The sequence below is a fragment of the Palaemon carinicauda genome, chromosome 22 (assembly GCF_036898095.1).
Source record: "Palaemon carinicauda isolate YSFRI2023 chromosome 22, ASM3689809v2, whole genome shotgun sequence".
NCBI classification, from domain to species: domain Eukaryota; kingdom Metazoa; phylum Arthropoda; class Malacostraca; order Decapoda; family Palaemonidae; genus Palaemon; species Palaemon carinicauda.
In genome coordinates this window covers 63,977,115-63,999,614 of record NC_090746.1, presented here as the reverse complement: position 1 = coordinate 63,999,614, position 22,500 = coordinate 63,977,115, and the positions used below count along the sequence as shown (strand labels likewise).

The following is a 22,500-nucleotide window of genomic DNA, read 5'->3' as shown; positions in this document are numbered from 1 at the left end:
GCAATAAATACGAAAGCAGATCAAAGTAGCAACATCAAAACGCTTATAAGGTTGTGTTTACCATCAACATACGAAGGATTTCCAAGAATCAGAAACCTGTACGAAAAGAAAATTTCCCGAGATAATGACGTAACGGGATTTCTTTTAATTGACAGCCTTTTGTTCTGGAGTTATTGAAAAAATATATTCATAAACCAATTGAAACGTGTTTGCTCGATAATATTTTACAGGTTTGGTTTTGCCATTTACATTTTTTGTTAATCATTTTTCTATAAAAACAATTCATAGAAAACTCAATCATCTTCTAAGATCTAGTGTCAAATTACTAAGGTTTTTAAATAAAAACACTGATTAGATCGTTAGAATCAAAGGAAGCTTCTCCATTCAAAACATCGAAGTCAGAGGCAAGTCGATCTGAAAAACATACGTCAATAACACCTCTCTCGAAGCTTTTGAAACTAAGGATATAAAGGGAACTGAAATCTTTCTTTCAAACATATTAGCCTAATTAGATCCAACAGAAACCCAAAGACGTGGAAAACTTCAGGGGGTTCCTCTGAGGGAGGCATCGTGCCTCATTTCAAGAAGACATTCTCAAGAGGGACGTCCTCCTTCCAAACACTTGACCTCAATGATGTCTTTAGGCGATGAAGATTGGCTCCCCCACATGGAAGATCTGGAAGCCTACATCTCCAGGGAGGAGCTCGTGTCCATATTCCCGAACCTAACGAACGATCAAGCCAATTATATTCTCACGGTTCTCTCATCGATTCACAATGGCACCATCAACCCCCAGGCCAGCGCAGAACCCGTCCCGCCAGAGCATGCCTCGTGCAATGTTGGGTTCAGGGACAGCTATAAGGTAAGTTATCTCAGATGTATTTCAGAGAGAGAGAGAGAGAGAGAGAGAGAGAGAGAGAGAGAGAGCGAGAGAGAGAGAGAGAGAGAGAGAGAGAGAGAGAGAGAGAGAGAGAGAGAGAGAGAGAGAGAGAGAGTTACAAGGATTTTGGGTCTCAAAGAATGTTGTTTAAACGTCTAGTTTGTATGATCTTGTCTAACTTTTTTCTTGAGAGAGAGAGAGAGAGAGAGAGAGAGAGAGAGAGAGAGAGAGAGAGAGAGAGAGAGAGAGAGTTGAAGGTTGATGAAGTAGCGAGGTGAGAGAAATTATTTACTTTATTGGTGACATTTGAGAAGGCAAATAACACATCAAAACGAGTCAGGAAATCGAATATTGCGACCATAAAGAAGTAAACTTTGGTACAAATGGAATCCACGGGCTGAAGTTAGAAAAAGATACTGAACTCGACGGATTATTAATTATTAGTCGCTATCAAAGAGAATTTATAATAAATGATTTGCGCCCTAACTTTCGGCCATTAAAGAGGAAAGGGAATAGGGATGGCAGAACTTTTGATATTACCACTGATGAAATTAAGATTTATAAGCATTATTATCTAATGGTGACTAAACCGGATCAGAAATTTCAAGAATAAAATTTCTAGTTAAGCTTGATATTAATCAACGCTGTTTCTGATAAACGGCGAAAAGCTAACATGATTTTAATAATAAAATAGAAATTATACAAAGAAAAGGTATCGTGCATTATAAAATCAGTAAATTGAATACTTTTTCCTATCAATCTTGCAATAAATAAATATAGCTAAAAATGGCACAAAAGTTATCGTTCACAGTAGACGTCATTATGGTTTGCAGGTATTATTTATGGCATAAAAAGGTGAAAGAGTAAAATAGTAAATCTTTGTGTTTTAAATATGCGTTAATATCGCGCAGAAGAGAATTATAGTTAATAGGCAATCTACTGAAAGCGATAAGATGAAACTGGATGTTCAGGAGGCAGTTATTAAAATAAAGGGAAAATAAGAATGGAAAGCGTAGTGGAAGATTACTGAAGTGATGAAAGCGTCATAACTAAAATGGTTTGGGGCCCAAACATGCCCAGACTCTGGGCATGTGTTGAAGATGAATGGTGGGGAAGGAGTGAGGAGGGCTTGGGAGGAACCTGTTAGGGGGGGGGGGGGGGGGGGGGGAACTTGAGGGAGGCAGAGCATTAGATGACGAGATAAGGTGAAGGATGATATGTAGAGAAGAGGTTTAGTGGAAGAGGATGCCTTTGATAGAAGACAATGGAGAGGGCACATCAAGCAACTGACCCCTTAATGTAGGTATAAAGGAGGAAAAGAAGAGGGTAGTGTTGTTATGTATAAAGTTCCTGGAAATAATAAAAAAAGAGAAGTTATTCTAGGAATGTGTTCGGGAAGATGCTAGAATGTTAAAAATACCCGACTGCTATGAAATCTTAATTCTCACCAATATCCCTCAAGTTAAGGGGTCGGTTGCCTTGATGCTTCTTCTCCAACTCCTTCCAAATCCTCCATCACTTCATGATGCAATGATCATTTTGCCTCATTCACGTTTCTGATCCAGAAATCATCAATGGCTTGATTATGGTACAATAAATGGTGATATTCAGTTCATTTAGCAACCTTCCTCCATTTCAAAAACTGCTTTTATCCTGCTTTTTACCTGAACATCAAACTTCCTTAACACAGATCCCAAATATTTCAAATTCTTTAACGATATTAAATCTAATCATCGTATATCTGTACAATTATTCAATCTCGTCCATACTTGCTGGACAGAATTACCTTCATACCATCCTATTCAAGAGATTCTTACCCTTCTCTGTAATCCCTCTTCAATTTCTGTTGTAATAAAAGATTACCTGAATATAATAATTGCCATAGATTTTCCTGATTAATCCCCTCATTTCATTCATATGAAACTACACAGGAAGGGTTTATGTGCCAATACTTGATTAAAACAACTCTAACTTCATAATTTTGTGCTATGAAAAGGTTTACTATATTTTTTGTAAAGAGTCGATAGAAGGGCATGTTGATATGTGTAAAAGGCAAAAAAATGGCCGGAGGATACCTGATCAGAGTCAAACTTGTTTAGGTTGAAGAGGAAAAGGTAAAATTGTTGCTCTGAATGTAATAAAGACAAGTGATTTTTAAAAGAACTTAAATGAGCAAAGAAGGGTTAAGGACATGAAATGAAAGAAGTGCCAAAATTCTATCTAGGGACAATACGGTTAGAAGGGAGTGCATCTTGGTCAAACAAAAATACCAATAAAGACTCTCAAAGCTCTTGGAACAAAAGTTATATAAGGAATTAAGATCTCTCGACTTGGAAGTAGTTCACCTAATTTGGTGCCATAAAACTTTAAAGTAGCAGAAAATTATAGGAGGAGATCTCGCGAAGGTATCTTTAGATCTCGGTGAGGCATCTTGATGAGATCTGAGGGAGGTATCCTGATCTCAGGGAGGTATCTTGAGGAGATCTGAGGGAGGCATCTTGAAGAGATCTGAGGGAGGCATCTTGATGAGATCTGAGGGAGGATTTTGAGGAGATCTGACGGAGGCATCTTGAAGAGATCTGAGGGAAGCATCTTGAGGAGAAATGAGGGAGGTTTCTTGAGGAGATCTGAGGGAGGCATCTTGAGGAGATCTGAGGGAGGATTTTGAGGAGATCTGAGGGAGGCATCTTGAGGAGATCTGAGGAAGGCTTCTTGAAGAGATCTGAGGAAGGCTTCTTGAAGAGATCTGAGGGAAGTATCTTCAGATATGAGGGAGGCATCTTGATGAGATCTGAGGGAGGATTTTGAGGAGATCTGAAGGAGGCATCTTGAGGAGAAATGAGGGAAGCATCTTGAGGAGAAGTGAGGGAGATTTCTTGATGAGATCTGAATGAGGATTTTGAGGAGATATGAGGGAGGCATCTAGAGGATATCTGAGGGAGGCATCTTGAGGAGATCTGAGGAAGGCTTCTTGAAGAGATCTGAAGGAAGCATCTTCAGATCTGAGGGAGGCATCTTGAGGAGATCTGAGGGAGGCATCTTGAGGAGATCTGTGAAAGGCCTCTTGAGGAGATCTAAGGGAGGTATCTTGAAGAGATCTGAGGGAGGTATCTTGATGAGATCTGAGGGAGGTATCTTGAGGAGATCTAAGGGAGGCATCTTGAGGAGATCTAAGGGAGGCATCTTGAGGAGATCTGAGGGAGGTATCTTGATGAGATCTAAGGGAGGCATCTTGAGGAGATCTGAGGGAGGTATCTTGAGGAGATCTAAGGGAGGCTTCTTGAAGAGATCTGAGAGAAGTATCTTCAGATCTGAGGGAGGCATCTTGATGAGATCTGAGGGAGGATTTTGAGGAGATCTGAAGGAGGCTTCTTGAGGAGAAATGAGGGAAGCATCTTGAGGAGAAGTGAGGGAGATTTCTTGATGAGATCTGAATGAGGATTTTGAGGAGATATGAGGGAGGCATCTAGAGGATATCTGAGGGAGGCATCTTGAGGAGATCTGAGGAAGGCTTCTTGAAGAGATCTGAAGGAAGCATCTTCAGATCTGAGGGAGGCATCTTGAGGAGATCTGAGGGAGGCATCTTGAGGAGATCTGAGGGAGGTATCTTGATGAGATCTGAATGAGGATTTTGAGGAGATATGAGGGAGGCATCTAGAGGATATCTGAGGGAGGCATCTTGAGGAGATCTGAGGAAGGCTTCTTGAAGAGATCTGAAGGAAGCATCTTCAGATCTGAGGGAGGCATCTTGAGGAGATCTGAGGGAGGCATCTTGAGGAGATCTGAGGGAGGTATCTTGATGAGATCTGAGGGAGGCATCTTGAGGAGATCTGAGGGAGGTATCTTGAGGAGATCTAAGGGAGGCATCTTGAGGAGATCTGAGGGAGGTATCTTCAGGATATCTGAGGGAGGCATCTTGATGTGACCTGAGGGAGGTATCTTGATGAGATCTGAGGGAAGCATCTTGAGGAGATCTTGTCTCAGCATCTGAGTAACCCATTTCATGGATAGGAGAAAGAAAAGGTTGAATGATAAAATAGCACGATCAAGTTGGTACCCAGAAGGATGGATAGGTAGTCGAGAAAAAAAAATAACAAAGAAAATTAGAGACAAGAGAAGAGAAGACGACCAATATCTTCAGGGTGAATAGGTTGTTAATGGATCCCGGAATAAATAATTGTTGTGAATATAGTTGATAAAGTGATTTATCTTTAGATTTGCTGAGAAAGCAATGGAGCTGAATGATGCAAAGTTTGATAGAATTTCCGTTATCATTGAAAATAGAGGTGATTGCTCAGGAGGCGAAAAAATCATACCAGAAAAAAATACTTATCATATTAGGAGAGGTTTTTATAGTAATATAACTGAGAATGCAAGACAACTGACAGAACTGAAAGAGGAAAGGAAATCAGGAAATAGAAAAGGGTGTGTTTGGATATAATAAAACTGATAGAGGAAAGGAAATCAAGCAATAGAAAAGGGTGTGTATGGATAGAGATGAACTGATAAAGGAAAGGCAATCATGGCATAGACAATGAAGGGTGTGGACGGATAGAATGTTTATTATTAGAGTTATGTGAATAGTTGATGAATAAAGGGGAAAGCTGCATATGGCCTAAGTGGACATAGAGATACATTGTGCAATGTGTAGGGAAAGAATGAGATGTGAATAAAGTATGTGTTAGAATGTGCCAGTATGTAACTGCTTCTAAGTAACAGCCAAAGAGTATAATTTGTCTCCAAAGTGATTTAATACATTTCCGGTGTAGTAACACAAATAATCTAAGAAAGGACAACATGGAATGTGCGCAAAGTATTTGGGAAATGAAATGATCAATGAATGAAAGCACAGAATGGCTGATATTTGTAGATGATAAAGGACTTCTTGGATTAGAGATAGTGCGGAAAAGTTACAGCAACTAGTGAAAAATTATGTTTGCATGAAGAGAAAGAAGAAAGTACAGTATATGTGAAAAAGAGTAAGGTTATAGCAAACGGATACAAAGGGGCAGGGGGAAATAAATCTTATTATGGATAGTGAGAAAATATATGATGGTAGAAAAGGGAAAGGGGTAATTCACCGAACACGTCATGCGAATAAACCATTGTGCACTTAATATATTTCTTTGTGCACAATGATATTCTCTTTTAAGAGAGTAAAGTGCGGATTATAGAATGCAAATCAAATGAAAATTAAGAGACAGGTATGGTGAATTGTGTGCATAGTCTAGACTCTAGACGTTATAAGAAATAAAAGGAGATAAGAAATTCGAGACCGGAGAAATCAGCATAAATGAACGGTACTAATAGATTATTTTTATACGGTTCGCCCATGTGGAAGAGTTTGGATGTGTTTTACAATATATATATATATATATATATATATATATATATATATATATATATATATATATATTTATGTATATATATATAAATATATATAAATATATATACATATATATATATATATCTATATATATCTATATTTATATATGTATATAATATATATATATATATATATATATATATATATATATTTATACTGTATATGAAGTGTCTAAACGAGAGAGAGAGAGAGAGAGAGAGAGAGAGAGAGAGAGAGAGAGAGAGAGAGAGAGAGAGAGAGAGAGAGAGAGTTACAAGGATTTTGAATGTCTCAAAGAATTTTTGGTCCATCCACGGAGACTCCATTTGCACTTCGGTAGAGCGATTTAGTTTAAGTATTTAGAGTTCTTGTGATCTTGTCTAACTTGTTCTTGAACTCGTTGCCACATTGAGTGGTGTTGTAACTTTTCAATTCTAGTTTGTATCCATTACCTCTCGCCTGATTTGTGCTAAGCGTGAATAAATTGTTGTAATCTACATTTGTTATTCCTTTAAGAATTTTGAATGCCTCTATTAATTGTGCCCTTAGTCGTCGAGTTTGAAGATCGAATAAGTTCAACCGTTCCATCCTCCGTCTATATTCAAATTGCCTTAGTGTTGGAACTAAATTTAGTTTGGTGACCCTATCTTGTACTGCTTTCAGTCCATCTATATCCTTATGAATACTTGGAGCCCAGAATTGGACTCCGTATTCTAGAGGGTCTTACTAGTGATGTGTAAAGCTGTAGTACAGTGTCTTTGTTTCTCTATTTAAATTATCTCTTTTTGTAGTCTATTAGTTTCTGTACTTTATTTTCAACTTTTATGCTCTGATGAACTTCAAATCCTTGCTGATAATAATTCCGAGTTCTTCCTCTTCCTCCACACTTTCTATTTCATTAACCTGCAGTGAGCAGTCTGACTGTTGGTTACTATAACCTATGTGCATGCCTTTACATTTTCCACAGTTGAAAGGCGTTTGCCATTTTTTGGACCATTCTCCTAGCTTCATTAGATCCTCTCTTAAGGTTTGTACGTATTCTGAGTTCTCCTCAGCATTTACGCCTAATTTGGCTATTCTACTAGTTAATCCTAAATGCATGTCGTTTATGTAGACCAGAAATAGCAATGGGCCAAGGACGGATCCTTGAGGTACTCCACTGGTAACAGCTGCCCACTCTGAAGTTTCTCCATTGATTACAACTGTTTTCTGTTTGTTAGCCAATCTTCGATCCATTCAGCTGGCTCATCGATGATGCCTAGTGCTCTAATTTTGACCATTAATATTTTATGAGGAACTTTGTCAAAAGCCTTGTGAAAGTCTAGGTATATGATGTCTATTGCCCTGATTTTGTCATGAATGCTAAACATGTTGTGGAAAAATTCCATTGAGAGAAAAAACCACAATACAAATTTGGAAATGATAAATAATAAAGTAAATTATTGACAATATGTACAATTGAAAAAATAATCACAAGGAATGCACAAATGTAAAGATAAGGTATAAAACAAATGAAATATATGAATAAATAATTTAGGGATATGTTAGAGGAGGTAATCGTTAATGTAGTACAAAAGTTTCAAGGTAATATATGTATATATATATATATATATATATATATATATATATATATATATATATATATATATATATGAAATGTAGCACTAAATGCCCCAATAAAGTTCACCTATAACGATTAACATCGACATCATTAAATCAATATATAGCCTGATTTCTATATGTAATTTCAGGCGATTTGATTTCCAAATTTTACATAACCTTGCTATTGTCTGATTTGCTTTATTTCAATCTTTCATTAAATTTCAATTCTAAAGATCCTGTATTAGAGATCATAGTTCCTAAATATTTAAATGATTATACCTCACTAATACTTTAGCCTTCCAATAATATTTCATCTTCCATTGCATTTTCCGCTCTCATCATCTTTGTCTTTCTTCTATTTATCTTGAGCCCAACCTCTTTTGATATTTAACGCTAATTTCCTATTACCAATTAAGTCCAATCCTTCTCTACCATCTCCAACTGTTCTATGCATTACAAAATCCATGAGGAGGATAAATAGCATAAGTGACAACACATTCCCTTGGAGTACTCCCCTATTAACTGGAAATTCATATGATAAGACTCCACTAACTTTAACTTTGCACTTAATATGCTCATGAACAAACTGAATTATATTTACATATTTAAGAAGAACTCCATAATACCGCAGGACTATCAAAGGCTTTTTCATAGTCCACAAATGCCATCAAAAGTGGATTTCTATATTCTCCACTTTGCTGTAAAACGTGTCTTAAAATGAAACCTTAGTCAGTACAACTTCTGCCTTTTCTAAATCCTGCTTGTTCATCTCTCAGCTTTTCATCAATCTTTCTCTCTATTCTCTTTACAATAAGCAGACAATATATTTTCATGGCAACTGACGTAAGTGTGATGCTTCTGTAATTATTGCTATCAGTCAGTTCTCCTTTTTTAGCCATTTTCACCTACGCTCATAATTCCCCTTCATCAAACTTTGCTTCTTCATACTATATTCTACAAAATAATCTTGCAAGTATTCTGGGGGTCATTTCGTTTTCAGCCAGTATCATCTCGGCAGTTATTCCATCGTATCCCGGGGCTTTCTATCTCTTGAATTTTTTAACGAAACCTTCGACTCCAAACACACTGAATTCATTCATTTGCACATCAAGGTCTTCCTCAGCTTCAGGTATATAATTAAAATTATTCTGTGACGAGCGAGAGAAGGTTGTGAACTCAAAGGCAAGTTGAAAACAACTGAGTTACTTTATTAAAGAACACTCTCCTTTATATACAAAACCTCAAGGCAACAGGAATTTTCATGTTCGAGAAACAGACAATGTTACAGAGGATAGACGCAGACATGTTTATTCTGGTTCTTTTTAGTGCGAGGGAAGAGCGCAGATACAAGCATAATATACACAAAATAATTTATGTACGATCGTGGGACACACGGTTGGTACAATTCCTTTCATATCTCCTATTCATTACCTTACTAAAGTGTTCAATCAAACGTTGCCTTTCTTCACCTTCTGTTGTTATAACAGATCCATCGTTGTTTTTGATGGGTATATGCTTCTTGTTCTTTGTCCCCGTAGAGATTTCATTAACAACTATATGAGCAATTCTTACACCATAGCCACTCCCTGAATTCATAGCTTCGTCAGCATATATACATACATATATATCTATATCTATATCTATCTATATATATATATATATATATATATATATATATATATATAAATATATATATATGTGTGTGTGTGTGTGTGTGTATGTGTGTGTGTATGTCCTGGACATGCAGAATCAAAGTGTATATGTTGAAACCATTCGTCCTCATATCGAGCTATCTTTGAAGTCAAATTAACGTTGAAATGTAATATCGCATGCAACGATCATTAGCTTCAGTAATGATTAAATATACGCCCCAGTTAATCATTAATAATAGCCCCACCAGGACTACGAATTATGCACATATACGTACTTATCTTTACATCAGCTATTCAATCTTCCGCTGATATCTGTCAAATCAGTTCTTTGTAGAGAACCCTTCATGAAGAAATTAATCATTAGTATCAATGTTGCATCTTCCACGTTATTACGTAGATTAATTTGTCAGTGTTGATTTCCATCATACGTAATACTTTACGGAAAGCAGTTCTTGGGAAATTAATCAATAAAACATGGTATTTAGGTACTAGATAAACCTGCTTATAGTCATGCGTTTCATTTACATATACAGTATTTGTTAATGTCCAGAATTGTCATATAACTTTCCTTCCATTTTCCCTCAATACATTTTCTATCTTTTTTTTCTTTTCAATTCTACCCCTCCCGTTCTTTAAAGTTCTATCTCCACTTTTTTTTTCTTAATTTTATCTCTCCTGTTATTCTAATTCTATCTCTCCTGTTTATTTTTCTACGTAAAAAAAATCATATTGAGGAGTCTACATAAATATACTTTCTTACCGTTCTCTTTATATCACTACTGAAACATATTTTGCTTTTTGTAAATCACTATGCCGATTTTATTTGGGAGGAAATGAGGCTTACCACCATGAATTAAATAAATGGAAAAAAGAGAGAGAGAGAATTTAGTTTCATCTTTTTCTCCATTTCTGTTATTCATTTAATCTTATATCACTACCATCGTCATTGCTTAATGCTTTTGAAAGAAGAAAAACTTTACAATTTGGGAACAGTATTTTTTTTTACTGAAAATTTCCGATTAAAATGACTGTTCTTTTTAACAGCGTATTAAGCGTATCACAGCGTAATCCCCGTTAATTGTAAAATCCACATTATCGAAGAACTTAGAAAACAAGTAAGTCTTCAGTTTCTTATTGAAAACCTTAATATCTTCAATCTTTCGGATGTCTTGTGGGAGCTTGTTGTATAGTCTTGGCGTCCCATGTTATCCCCATTACGAAATAATGTTTTCGTATTTCCAAACCGCTTCATATAAACTGATGTTTAATTACTTATTATACTACAGAGAAGCCTTTTTAATTATCAATTAATAAATATTGATTGTTATTATTATTATTATCATTATTATTATTATTATTATTATTATTATCATTATTACTTGCTAAGCTACAACCCTATTTGGGAAAGTAGGGTGCTATTAGCCTAGGGGCTCCAGCAAGGAAAATAGCCCAGTGAGACAAGGAAACAAGGAAAATGAAATATTTTAAGAACAGTAACATTAAAATAAATAATTCCTTTATAAGCTATGAAAAGTTTAACAAAACAAGAGGAAGAAAAATAAGACAGAATAGTGTGCCCGAATGTACCCTCAAGCAAGAGAACTCTAGCCCAAGACAGTGGAAGACCAAGATAAAGAGGCTACGGCACAACCCAAGACTTAGAGAACAATGGTTTGATTTTGGAATGTCATTCTCCTAGAAGAGCTGCTTACCATAGCTAAAGAGTCTCTTCTACCCTTACCAAGGGGAAAGTGGCCACTGGACAATTACAATGCAGTAGTTAACCTCCTGAAAGAAGAATTGTTTGGTAACTAAAGTGTGTCAAGTGTATGAGGAAAGCGAAAAATGTATAAAGAATAGGCCAGACTATTCTGTGTATGTGTCGGCAAAAATGAAATGAGCCGTAACTGTCTGGCCAGTCAGAGGATCCAATAACTCTCTATCGGTAGTATCTCAACGGGTGGCTGGTGCCTTGGCCAACCTCCTATCTACTAGTGCCACATAGTAACAAATGTGGCATTGGCGAAAGTATGCGCTCTACCGAATGCCCCTTCTAGTTCCTTATCCATTTCCCTATGTAACTTGATAACCTTGAAGATGTTAATAATCCTTCTTTTGGAATTCCAAATACGAACTAATATGTATTTCAGTCCTTCAACGACCTTTCTTACGAATGTTCAACATTCTTCCATGTCAATAATTCTTTTCTGGATAATACAAATTTCAAATAGAAATAAAGAACAAGACCCAAAGTGTATTCCAGTCCTTAAACGACCTATTTCTTTTTCTCACTCTCTGTTAAAGGATCCTTCAATCTTCTCCATTATCCTTGAGACAATGGAATTTCAGATCCCCTTATCTTGACGAATATTGAATGTCATTATGCTTTCCTTCAGGATGCAGTGTGTGCTTTAACAACGTCAAAGGAGAGAAGCTCCAGTGTCGAATGATGATAAATTAGTTTGGAATATTTGGTAACCTTCGCGTTAACTCTTCTTGAATGCTTGTGAGCAGGCATATAAATATAAATAAATAAATAAATAAATATATATATATATATATATTTGATGTCACACAGGATTATAATACAGGAAAGGGGGTTCCCAGCCCCCTCGTCCCGTCCCTTTTAGTCGCCTCTTACGACAAGCAGGGATACGTTGGCGCTATTCTAATTGTTTTTATGCCCCCTCCCCGGCCGCAGGAGAGAGGAGAGGTCCCCTTTTTTGTTTCATTTGTTTGATGTCGGCTACCCCCCAAAATTGGGCGAAGTGCCTTGGTATATGTATATATATATATATATATATATATATATATATATATATATAAATATATATATATATATATAATATATATATATATATATATATATATATATATATATATACACTACAGACATCATACCATATATACACTTATAAACATATATATGTATGCACACATACATACATACATATATACATACATACATACATATATATATATATATATATATATATATATATATATATATATATATGTATATATATATATATATATATATATATATATATATATATATATATATATATATATTCTTATACATAGAGTATAACATGTACAAAACTGTCAAATCATAATTAAATAACAAAAAAGTAAAAAGAACGGAAAATAATTGTATACCACAATATTACGATATATTGGAATATTGAATAAGAAATGTCTCTCCAAATCTCATAAAAAAGAGAGGTTTATAATGAACTGGTGAAGGACAATAATTTTGAAACCTATATATAAAAAAAACTTAATAGAAACTAATATCTTTTTATTTCAAATAGGAAATAAATTTGGCAATATCTGCATGCGCAAAATGACAAAAGAAAAAGGTTTCTAAATTAAAGAGGTAGAATAAATCAGTTCTTTGGTGGATGGAAAAACTATGCAGAGGAACGAAATGACAGGAAGGAAAAAAACAGGAAAATTTCTTTTTAATAATAAAGAAATTTAGGGAAAGAATATAAATTCCCATCTGCTACAATGACAAAAATCAGATTCAATCAATATCAGCTACAACAACAACAATATCAAATAAAAATAACAAAAGCAGCAGCAGCAGAAGCAATTTTCACATGAATTCATAAATACATTTATGGATTTTTCCAGTTGACATCACAGCAGTGCATTCACCTGTTCAATTAATTTGGGATCCATGCAGTCACAATACAAAACAGAGAAGATTTAAAATCGGTTTTTACTTTGTTATTCCCTTTTATCTATATCCGCAAAACTCCCATGCCAAGAAAAAATGACAAAAATTTTACCAAATTAAAGGGAAAAGTGAAATGAAACACAAAATTCTCTTTTTCGATTTGTTTTAAACGTTCGTTATAACCTTTGATGATCTGTAAAAGTTGGAGGTCAAATAAATTGTCTCTGAGTTGAAAGAAGTCTGGCATTTTGTTTCTTCGTTTTTTATTTTTTTTATTTTTAAATGTATATAAAATATTTTTAACCAAATCGTAAACATTCTAAATATAATAACAAAATAGAATTCGCAAATAATAAACCTAATTTATGTCTTTTCGCCTAAATTTAAAAGGGTAAAATACTTGCGTAAAAACTCACAGAAAACAGAATAATAGAGAGAAAACGTTAGAAAAACAAACAATTCCACTGAATATCCACCTCAAGATTAGTCGGTAAAACCTGATTGAAAACAAAGATTATTTTCATCATAACGCTAAAATCGGGCAAAATTCACCTCAAAATAATTTCTATATCTCTCTCTCCAATCATTTGAGTGATGCCAGAATGACCAGGAATGAATTAAACTCACATACCTCAAACATCAAAGGACTCGGTTAGTCGAGAAACTGGGTCAATGAAAGACGAAAAATCGAACCTTTTTAAATTCTGATGACAATCGTTTATATTAACATCAGAGGACTGAAATTCATAAAAGAAATGAGAAGAGGGATATTAAGAATGGAGATTCAAATCTTCGACTACTTAAATCGTGATTCTGTAATAGACAACTGAAAGTTATATCGATACTACTGAATAAAATGTCACACTTATGCTAAATAGAATCCACTACCAAAAGTAGCGTATAAACAACTGAAAAGTGTATTGATACAATTGGTTAGTTTCACATTTTCCGAAGAAAATTCACTAACAAAAGTAGCATTTAAACATTTAATTATAGCTATACTTTTGTACAAAAAGGTCACACTTTTCCAAATAAATTCACTAATAAAAGTGGAGTTTAAACAACTGAAAATTGTAACGATAAAATTGTACAAAAGCTCAAAATTTTCAAAAGAAAATTCCCTAAAAAAGTGGCGTTTAAACAATTGAAAATTGTAACAATACAATTGGATAAAATTCACTAACAAACGTAGTGTTAAAAGATTCATATTAATTTGACATTAACTATAGTTTTAATGTGCAGTTTACCTCTAAAATAGACTAATTACATGGGTAGTAATAAATTTTTAGTCATAAACAAGAATGTCTCCTCTACATCAAGCAATATTTTAAACAGTGAATCATTGTTATATTAGAATGGTTGATTAATAATAAAAATGTTCACAATAGCTTTTCTGATGAAAAGCAACTTCTGATGTTCTTTTCTGATATGAAAAACAGTTTGATGATTAAAGAACATGTGTGAAAAAATTTGATTTATTCTATGTATACACTGCATCTACACATTTCAATGCTCAATTCGGTTCTCTCTCTTCTCTCTCTCTCTCTCTCTCTCTCTCTCTCTCTCTCTCTCTCTCTCTCTCTCTCTCTCTCTCTCTCTCTCTCTCTCTCATTCTTAAAATATGTTTTCTCCCTTTTCATCTCATTTCGTCTAAAAAGATCTTTAAAATGAACGTGCACGTGCAAAAAAAGTATGCTTACATTAAAGAATCAAATTTGCTGCAATTATGTTGAACGAATAAAGTGCATGTATTACTTAAAGGATAAAATAATATCCTGAGACTAAGCTGAGAAAATAAAGCATATGCACAATAACAACGCATTAAGTATAACGTAAATGACTGCAAAAGCTTGAAACATCAAGTAAATAGTGAAACTAGTAAATGTTAAAATCAAAACTAATATGCAATCACTATGCTTAAAACATGCTCCAATTATGCCAAAAGTATAAATTAAATGTACCATAATTTAAAAGTACAAAGTAATAAAATTTTCAATAATCATAAATAAAAATAAAGATTAAATTTTCAAAAGATATGTCCGAACTAAATAAGTTAACGGAGCTGAAATGGCACGTTCTCCTTTCTAATGTTTCCAGCCATAAAGTCCGATAATGAATTAAAAATCTCGCTTAGCATCTTAAAACTACCCATAAAAAACGAAAAAAATACCAGGAAGCCATTACGAAGCTACAGAGCCTGCCATATATCATAGCCATTTTAATGAGCAAATATTTCCAGTGGAGAAAATATTACCATTTTTATTTGAAGAACAACATGTACTTTGTTAGGAAAAGGACCACAAATTGAAAGGCTTTCATATCGTCTAGGGATATAGAAACTAAAAAACTTATTTATATGGAAATTCCTTTGTTACAAGTTCAATATAATGAGAAGCCTAAAGCTAAGGTTTATTTTTTCACGATATTTCTGCAATTTTTCAACCTTACGGTTTTGGGGGTTAAATATAGATATGTCTTCTTATCCTATTTTTGAAAGCTAGATATGTTTCAGGAATAATCATCCACATTACTCGAACATATCTGTTACATTTCTAGAAAAAAACATCAAAGATGTTAAAAATCACCTTTTCCCATTTTGTTATGGGGAAACATTAAGATGCTGTCACTTGACAAAGAAAAGTATTTAGTTGTGTTTAGTGTATCATGGCAGGAATTGCAAAAGATAATAGGAGATTTGAATAGAGAAAGCAGAAATGTATGGCTGAAGATGAATATAGTAAACAAAGATAATGTTCAATGAAAATGCAGACAACAAATAAGAGTTATGGACGAACCTCTAAAAAAAAAAAGGAATATACGTACTTAGAACAGACAGTGTTCCCCCCAAGAAATGAGACCGAAAATACAAGAAGGAAAAGCATGGGATGGAGAGCATTTGGTTAACGAAATGAGTTTATGAAAATTAAAATGCCAATTTCACTAAAAAAAATAGTATTTAATCAGCAGATGATCCTGCAAGTATTAAATTATTTATCAGAAACTTAGACCCTAACTAAAGCATTAGAACCTAAGCTCGTTACAACTCAAAAAACTATGGAAAGAATAATGATAGGAATAACACTGAGAGAGAAAAAGAACAACATGGATACAAGAACTAATTAAAGCTGAGGATATTCTAACAACATGTAAGAAAAAGAAGTGGGCATGGGCAGGTCATATCATGAGAATTACAGATAATATGTGGACATTAAGAATAACAGAATGGGTCCCTAGAGATTGCAAAAGAAGCAAATGAAGAAAGACGATGGATTACCGAGCTAAGAAAATTTGAGGGTGTGGACTGGCATAAAGACCATAAACAAAAGGGAGTTGAAGAACATTTTTAATACCTTTGTTCAGCAGCAGACTAGTTACTCGCTGATGATGACGTATATAATGATCTATCTACCCATATAAAAACATGTCTTGTAAATATAATTAACAAAGTTGTTAGTCATTACAAACTCATTGCATTATATTTCCTTAATTTCTATTAAAATATATTTTCCAGCTAAAACTATTACTTTGCAATTCTCTTGAAGGTGCTTTTCATTCCTTAACAAACTTATGCATTGGAAAATGACCCTTAACATGGGATACATTCGAATTCAGGCAACTGTTCATGGCCAAAGTAGGTAGTGGGATGGCCAGGGCATCAGCCACCCGTTGAGATACTACCACTAGAGTGTTATTGGATCCCTAGACTGGCCAGACAGTACTACACTGAATCCATCTTTCTGGTTACGGCTCATTTCTCCTTTCCTTGCGCATCGAGTAGTTTGACTTATTCTTTCCTCATTCTCCTCTGTAACTCATACACCTGACAACACTAAGATTACCAGACAATTCTTCTTCACTCAAGGGGTTAACTAATGCACTGCAACTGCCCAGTGGCTACCTTCCTCTTGGTAATGGTAGAAGAGACTCTAGCTATGGTAAGCAGCTCTTCTAAGAAGAAGACACTCCAAAATCAAACCACTGTTCTCTAGTCTTGGGTAGAGTCATAGTCTCTGTATCATGGCCTTCAACTGTCTTGGGGAAGAGTTCTCTTGCTTGAGGGTACACTCGGGCCCTTTATTGTATTTAATTTCTCTTCCTCTTGTTTTTTTTCTTAGTTTGTATATGAAAGATTTATTTTGATGTTACTGTTCTTAAAATATATTATTTTAATTGTTCATTCCTTCTCTTCTACTTTATTCAATTCCTTATTTCCTTTCCTCACTGGGTTATTTTCTCCGTTGGAGCCCTTGGCCTTATAGAATGCAGCTTTTCCAACTAGTGTTGTACTTACCTAGTAATATATATATATATATATATATATATATATATATATATATATATATATATATATATATAGATATGGACTAGAAATGGACTAGAAATGGTTGCATTTGTTGTTGTTGTCGTCGTGTATACAGTTAATACAGTATATATATATATATATATATATATATATATATATATATATATGTATATGTATATGTATATGTATATATATATATATATATATATATATATATATATATATATATATACTGTATTAACTGTATACACGACGACAACAACAACAAATGCAACCATTTTTAGTCCATTGCAGGACAAAGGCCTATGAAATGTCATACTCATGTATGGATTAGGCGATTTTCTTCACGCTGGCCACTGCGGATTAGTGATGGTGAGAGACTTTGGTCCGATCGCCCACACTATACCAACCTATTGTGGGTTTCTCTAACAGTAAAGTTTTGCTGAGCATGGCGATACACAAACCCTTTTACCATATTAAGGTATCCCAACTCAGAAGTGATATATATATATATATATATATATATATATATATATATATATATATATATATATATATATACTTTATATCTCTATCCACTTCATTACGAGATATCCAAAAACAATCAAATTCATCAGTTGATAGAAATTTGGAAAAATGTCATATTCCAAATGTAAACAAAATGGACAAATCACAAAATATTTGCCTGAACTTACCATTACATTCAATACCATATTGACACTCATAATGGCCTATTGGCATCCAAAAGCAATAGTAATTCGCGCATGCACACGCAAACACACCCTCACACATAGAAAAGGAAATCCATTGCCTGTCAACAGATGGCCATACAAGTGTCGCCATCATTTCAAATTCAGCGATTTCATGTTATGGCCGTCTCGTTTGCGTAATTGCAAGTGCCACTTTCGAATAATACAGCTGAATACTGATGGATACAATATGCGAAAATGCATGCATTGGCCATTTTTGGCAATAGCTCAGGAGAAATGACCATGAAATGAAAACAAAAAATGATTGGAATATATCTCCAGCAGACTAATCTAGTAAATACATGGTTGAATCTGTTACCATTTTACAGCTCATACACGAGTGAATGTCATGGAAAATTTTTTATTCCTACCTTTAAAGGCAAGATTACATTTTATTAAATCTTTGTTATTACTGCTTAGCGACCCTACTTACTATCTTTAAAGGCAAGAGTATATTTTATGAATATTTTTCGTGACCCTGATGACGCAAGACAATATTTTATCAAACACTTTTTATCATCATTTATAAATATGTTGGCACTCAAAATAAGTCGTCGGCTATGAAGAGTATTATCAGTCAGGACTCTGTGGCTTTTAAAAGGTCATTGTTGGTGGAATTGATCCCTAGCGCATTTCCATTATATTTCATAGCTATGAATTGGTTGCCGTAAATACGTACCAGGGTACGAAGCATTTAAAGCATCAATATATTTAGGTTTAAAACTATCGACGAAATCCATTAACCAGAAAATGATACTGCGTGTACGAAACATGTTAGATATTTAACATTTAAAATCTTAAATTGTCATATATGTTTCACCATAAAATCTTGAGCCTCTGAAGGATATCTTATGAATATTTAATAAAATAAAAGTCACTTGATGCATACAGCTGACAATTTTCATATGACTTCACGCACCTATTCTTGAGCCATTCTACTAAAATCAACACACGCACGTAACCAGGTGAAACCATCACATTCTTTGAATTTTGTTGAGAGAGGTCATATCAATAGTAAGTAAAACACATTACTATTCATGAAGTGGGACATTTCTATTCCTATTTATTATTATTATTATTATTATTATTATTATTATTATTACTATCCAAGCTACAACCCTAGTTGGAAAAGCAAGATGCTATAAGCCCAGGGGCTCCAACAGGGAAAAATAGCCCAGTGAGGAAAGGAAATAAGGAAATAAATAAATGAAGAGAACAAATTAACAATAAATCATTCTAAAATAAGTAACAACGTCAAAACAGACATGTCATATATAAACTATTAACAACGTAAAAACAAATATGTCATATATAAACTATAAAAAGACTCATGTCCGCCTGGTCAACAAAAAAGCATTTGCTCCAACTTTGAACTTTTGAAGTTCTACTGATTCAACCACCCGATTAGGAAGATCATTCCACAACTTGGTCACAGCTGGAATAAAACTTCTAGAGTACTGCGTAGTATTGAGCCTCGTGATGGAGAAGGCCTAGCTATTAGAATTAACTGCCTGCCTAGTATTACGAACAGGATAGAATTGTCCAGGGAGATAGGTTTAAAGATAGATCTTGAATAGCATAAGTAAAATACAGAATAGCCTAGACACAGGAAAATGCTATAGAGACTGACCATGTATTTACATGATCAGCACCCAATCCCCTTTCCATCAACCTATAGGAACAGTAAGGGCTAAGCAATGGCTGCTGATAACTCAGCAGGTAGACCTATAGGCTCCCCAACATCACTAGCTCACAAGAATGGTGGGTTGCAGACACTACTAGAAACTATCGAGCTTAAACGAGTCTCGAACTCTCTACAGATTGCCAGGCAGGTACGTTTCCAATAGGCTACCACAATTCTAAACTTCTTTAATTGAAAGTCATAAAAAATGCACCTACCGTCTTCATTTCATGCAATAACTTTAGAAATTTGTTATGATGATGGCGAGAGAAAATATCATAATTCTATTCCTTTCCTTTAAACCACCAATTATGTAATTAACATAAGAAATTACCAAATTTCACGTGATTCTCTTAGATAAAAAAAAAAACCCAATCCAAAATCCTCAGACTGGTTTTTTTTGTTTTGTTTTTTAAGTGGCTGAATTGAACTGCACACGAGAGAGAGAGAGAGAGAGAGAGAGAGAGAGAGAGAGAGAGAGAGAGAGAGAGAGAGAGAGAGATAAATTGGAAATTTTTCAATAGCTTTCTATTTTAGATTTGACTTGGCGTGAAAATAGTATATTTGAACCTGCCAAACTAATATTTTCATTCCAAGATTTAATCCTCTCTCAGTTTTCAATCCGTTTAAATGCTCCCAAATTCCGGATGATCTAGTGACATCCATCAACGGATCAGAAGATAAATCTACATAAGCGATGGCATTTTAAATGTGCAGTTGGACACACGAGTCCTTGGTACATCCCGCTCTGAGGAAGTGCGCATGACCATACCCTTATTTCGTGGAAAGTAACCAAACAGAGAGAGAGAGAGAGAGAGAGAGAGAGAGAGAGAGAGAGAGAGAGAGGTGGTGGCCGATGCTAAATACAGGAACTCGCCGGGCAGTAAGGGTGTGACTTGATTCAATTCCTCGGAGCAAGGTGTACCAGGAATTCCTGTTCCCAACTGTACGTCCGAATACGTCACAGCATTAGCCTAGCATGATTGACGTAAAGTACATCTCCCATTACTTTGCAGAGCAAAAATCTTTTAAGGAATTTCAAAACAAAGGATTTACTTCCAGGCTTCAAAGAAATAACAGAATTCTGATACTCTTAACAAAAAAAAAAAAAAAAAAAAAAAAAAAAAAAAAAAAAAAAAAAAAAAAAAAAAAAAAAAAATTCTTTTACATTTCAGCTTACTGGATGTCTTGGGAACTGCAATAGAAAAGAAGGGAGTTTATCATTTTCGTATTACAAACGTACCCTATTACTTTTCCATCAAAGGATTTCGCTGTTATCCACAGTAAAATAATAAGGCTTACGTCCCATTCTTATTTTGCTGTCAGAAAATTATGATATACATTTTATACTATAATATCAAATTTAAAATCTTTTTAGTTCCATTAAAGGGTGACTTGTGAACTCTACCAGATAACAAATAAGAACATTCTTCTTGTAAGGGATATTATCTATGCCTCTCCACTGAATCTTAAAATCCTGAAAATCATTCATGTTCAACATACGAGTAAGATAGAAGATATTGATATGTCTTTAAAACATATTATTATTATTATCATCATCATCATCATCATCATCATCATCATCATCATCATCATCATCATCATCATCATCATCATCATCATCATCATCATTATTATTATTATTATTATTATTATTATTATTATTATAATTATTATTATTATTATTATTATTATTATTATTATTACCTAAACTACAACCATAATTTGAAAAGCAGGATGCTACAAGCCATAGAACTCCAATAAGGAAAATAACCCAATAAGGAAAGGAAATAAGGAAATAAATAAACTATGTATGAGAAGAGATGAATAAGAAATATAAAATATGAACAGTAACAACGTGAAAATAAGTCTATCATATATAAAATATGAAAAACATTTTTGTCAACCTGTTTAATATAAGAACATTTATTAGCACGTTTGAACTTTCTTTAACTAATCTACAAGACCCGTCAAAAATGAAGGCTAAATATTCAGATAGATATGCACACAGAGATTCAACCCTTACCACCCTCTTCCCCCCTTTCTTAACTACAAGCCGCTGGTTCGGTGATTTGTGGAAGATTGTGGTTTTTCGATTGTACCTCACGGGGTACACATTATCACCAGGGTATTCCAACTCTTCCCTTCCCCGCCTACCCGAGTGACGGGTGAGACTGAATAGTCATATGTTTGGCAATGCCACTGAGTGTGACAAGAAAATTTATATGTAAATATATATATATATATATATATATATATATATATATATATATATATATATCCAGAAACTTCCTCTTTATCATATAGGGAAACGTTCTTCCTCTTCTATCTTTTACATTATTCTTTTGTCCTTTGCAGGAAATCCATGGCTACTTGGCGGTCGTCATCTGCGTGCTGGGCTCCATCACCAACGTCCTCAACATGATTATCCTGACGAGGCGCGAAATGATCAACTCCACGAACACCATACTGACGGGGTTGGCTGTTGCTGACTTCATGCTCCTGGTGGAGTACTCCAGTTATGCTGCGTCTTATATCAGGGGGCAGGAGGATATGTTCGACTCCTACTATCATTCGGTTTTC

General features: G+C 34.4%; 1 protein-coding gene across 1 annotated transcript in view; it reads left to right on the top strand.

Annotated features, from left to right (window-relative positions):
- LOC137616487 (G-protein coupled receptor dmsr-1-like) overlaps nt 1-22,500 on the top strand; it is a 335,594-nt gene that overhangs the window by 848 nt on the left and 312,246 nt on the right. The window contains exons 1-2 of the mRNA XM_068346298.1: nt 1-862; nt 22,276-22,500. The exon at nt 1-862 is cut by the window's left edge and continues 848 nt beyond it; the exon at nt 22,276-22,500 is cut by the window's right edge and continues 27 nt beyond it. Of these exons, the coding sequence (XP_068202399.1) occupies nt 632-862; nt 22,276-22,500 (456 nt within the window). The 5' untranslated portion in view covers nt 1-631. The remainder of the gene's footprint in view (nt 863-22,275) is intronic.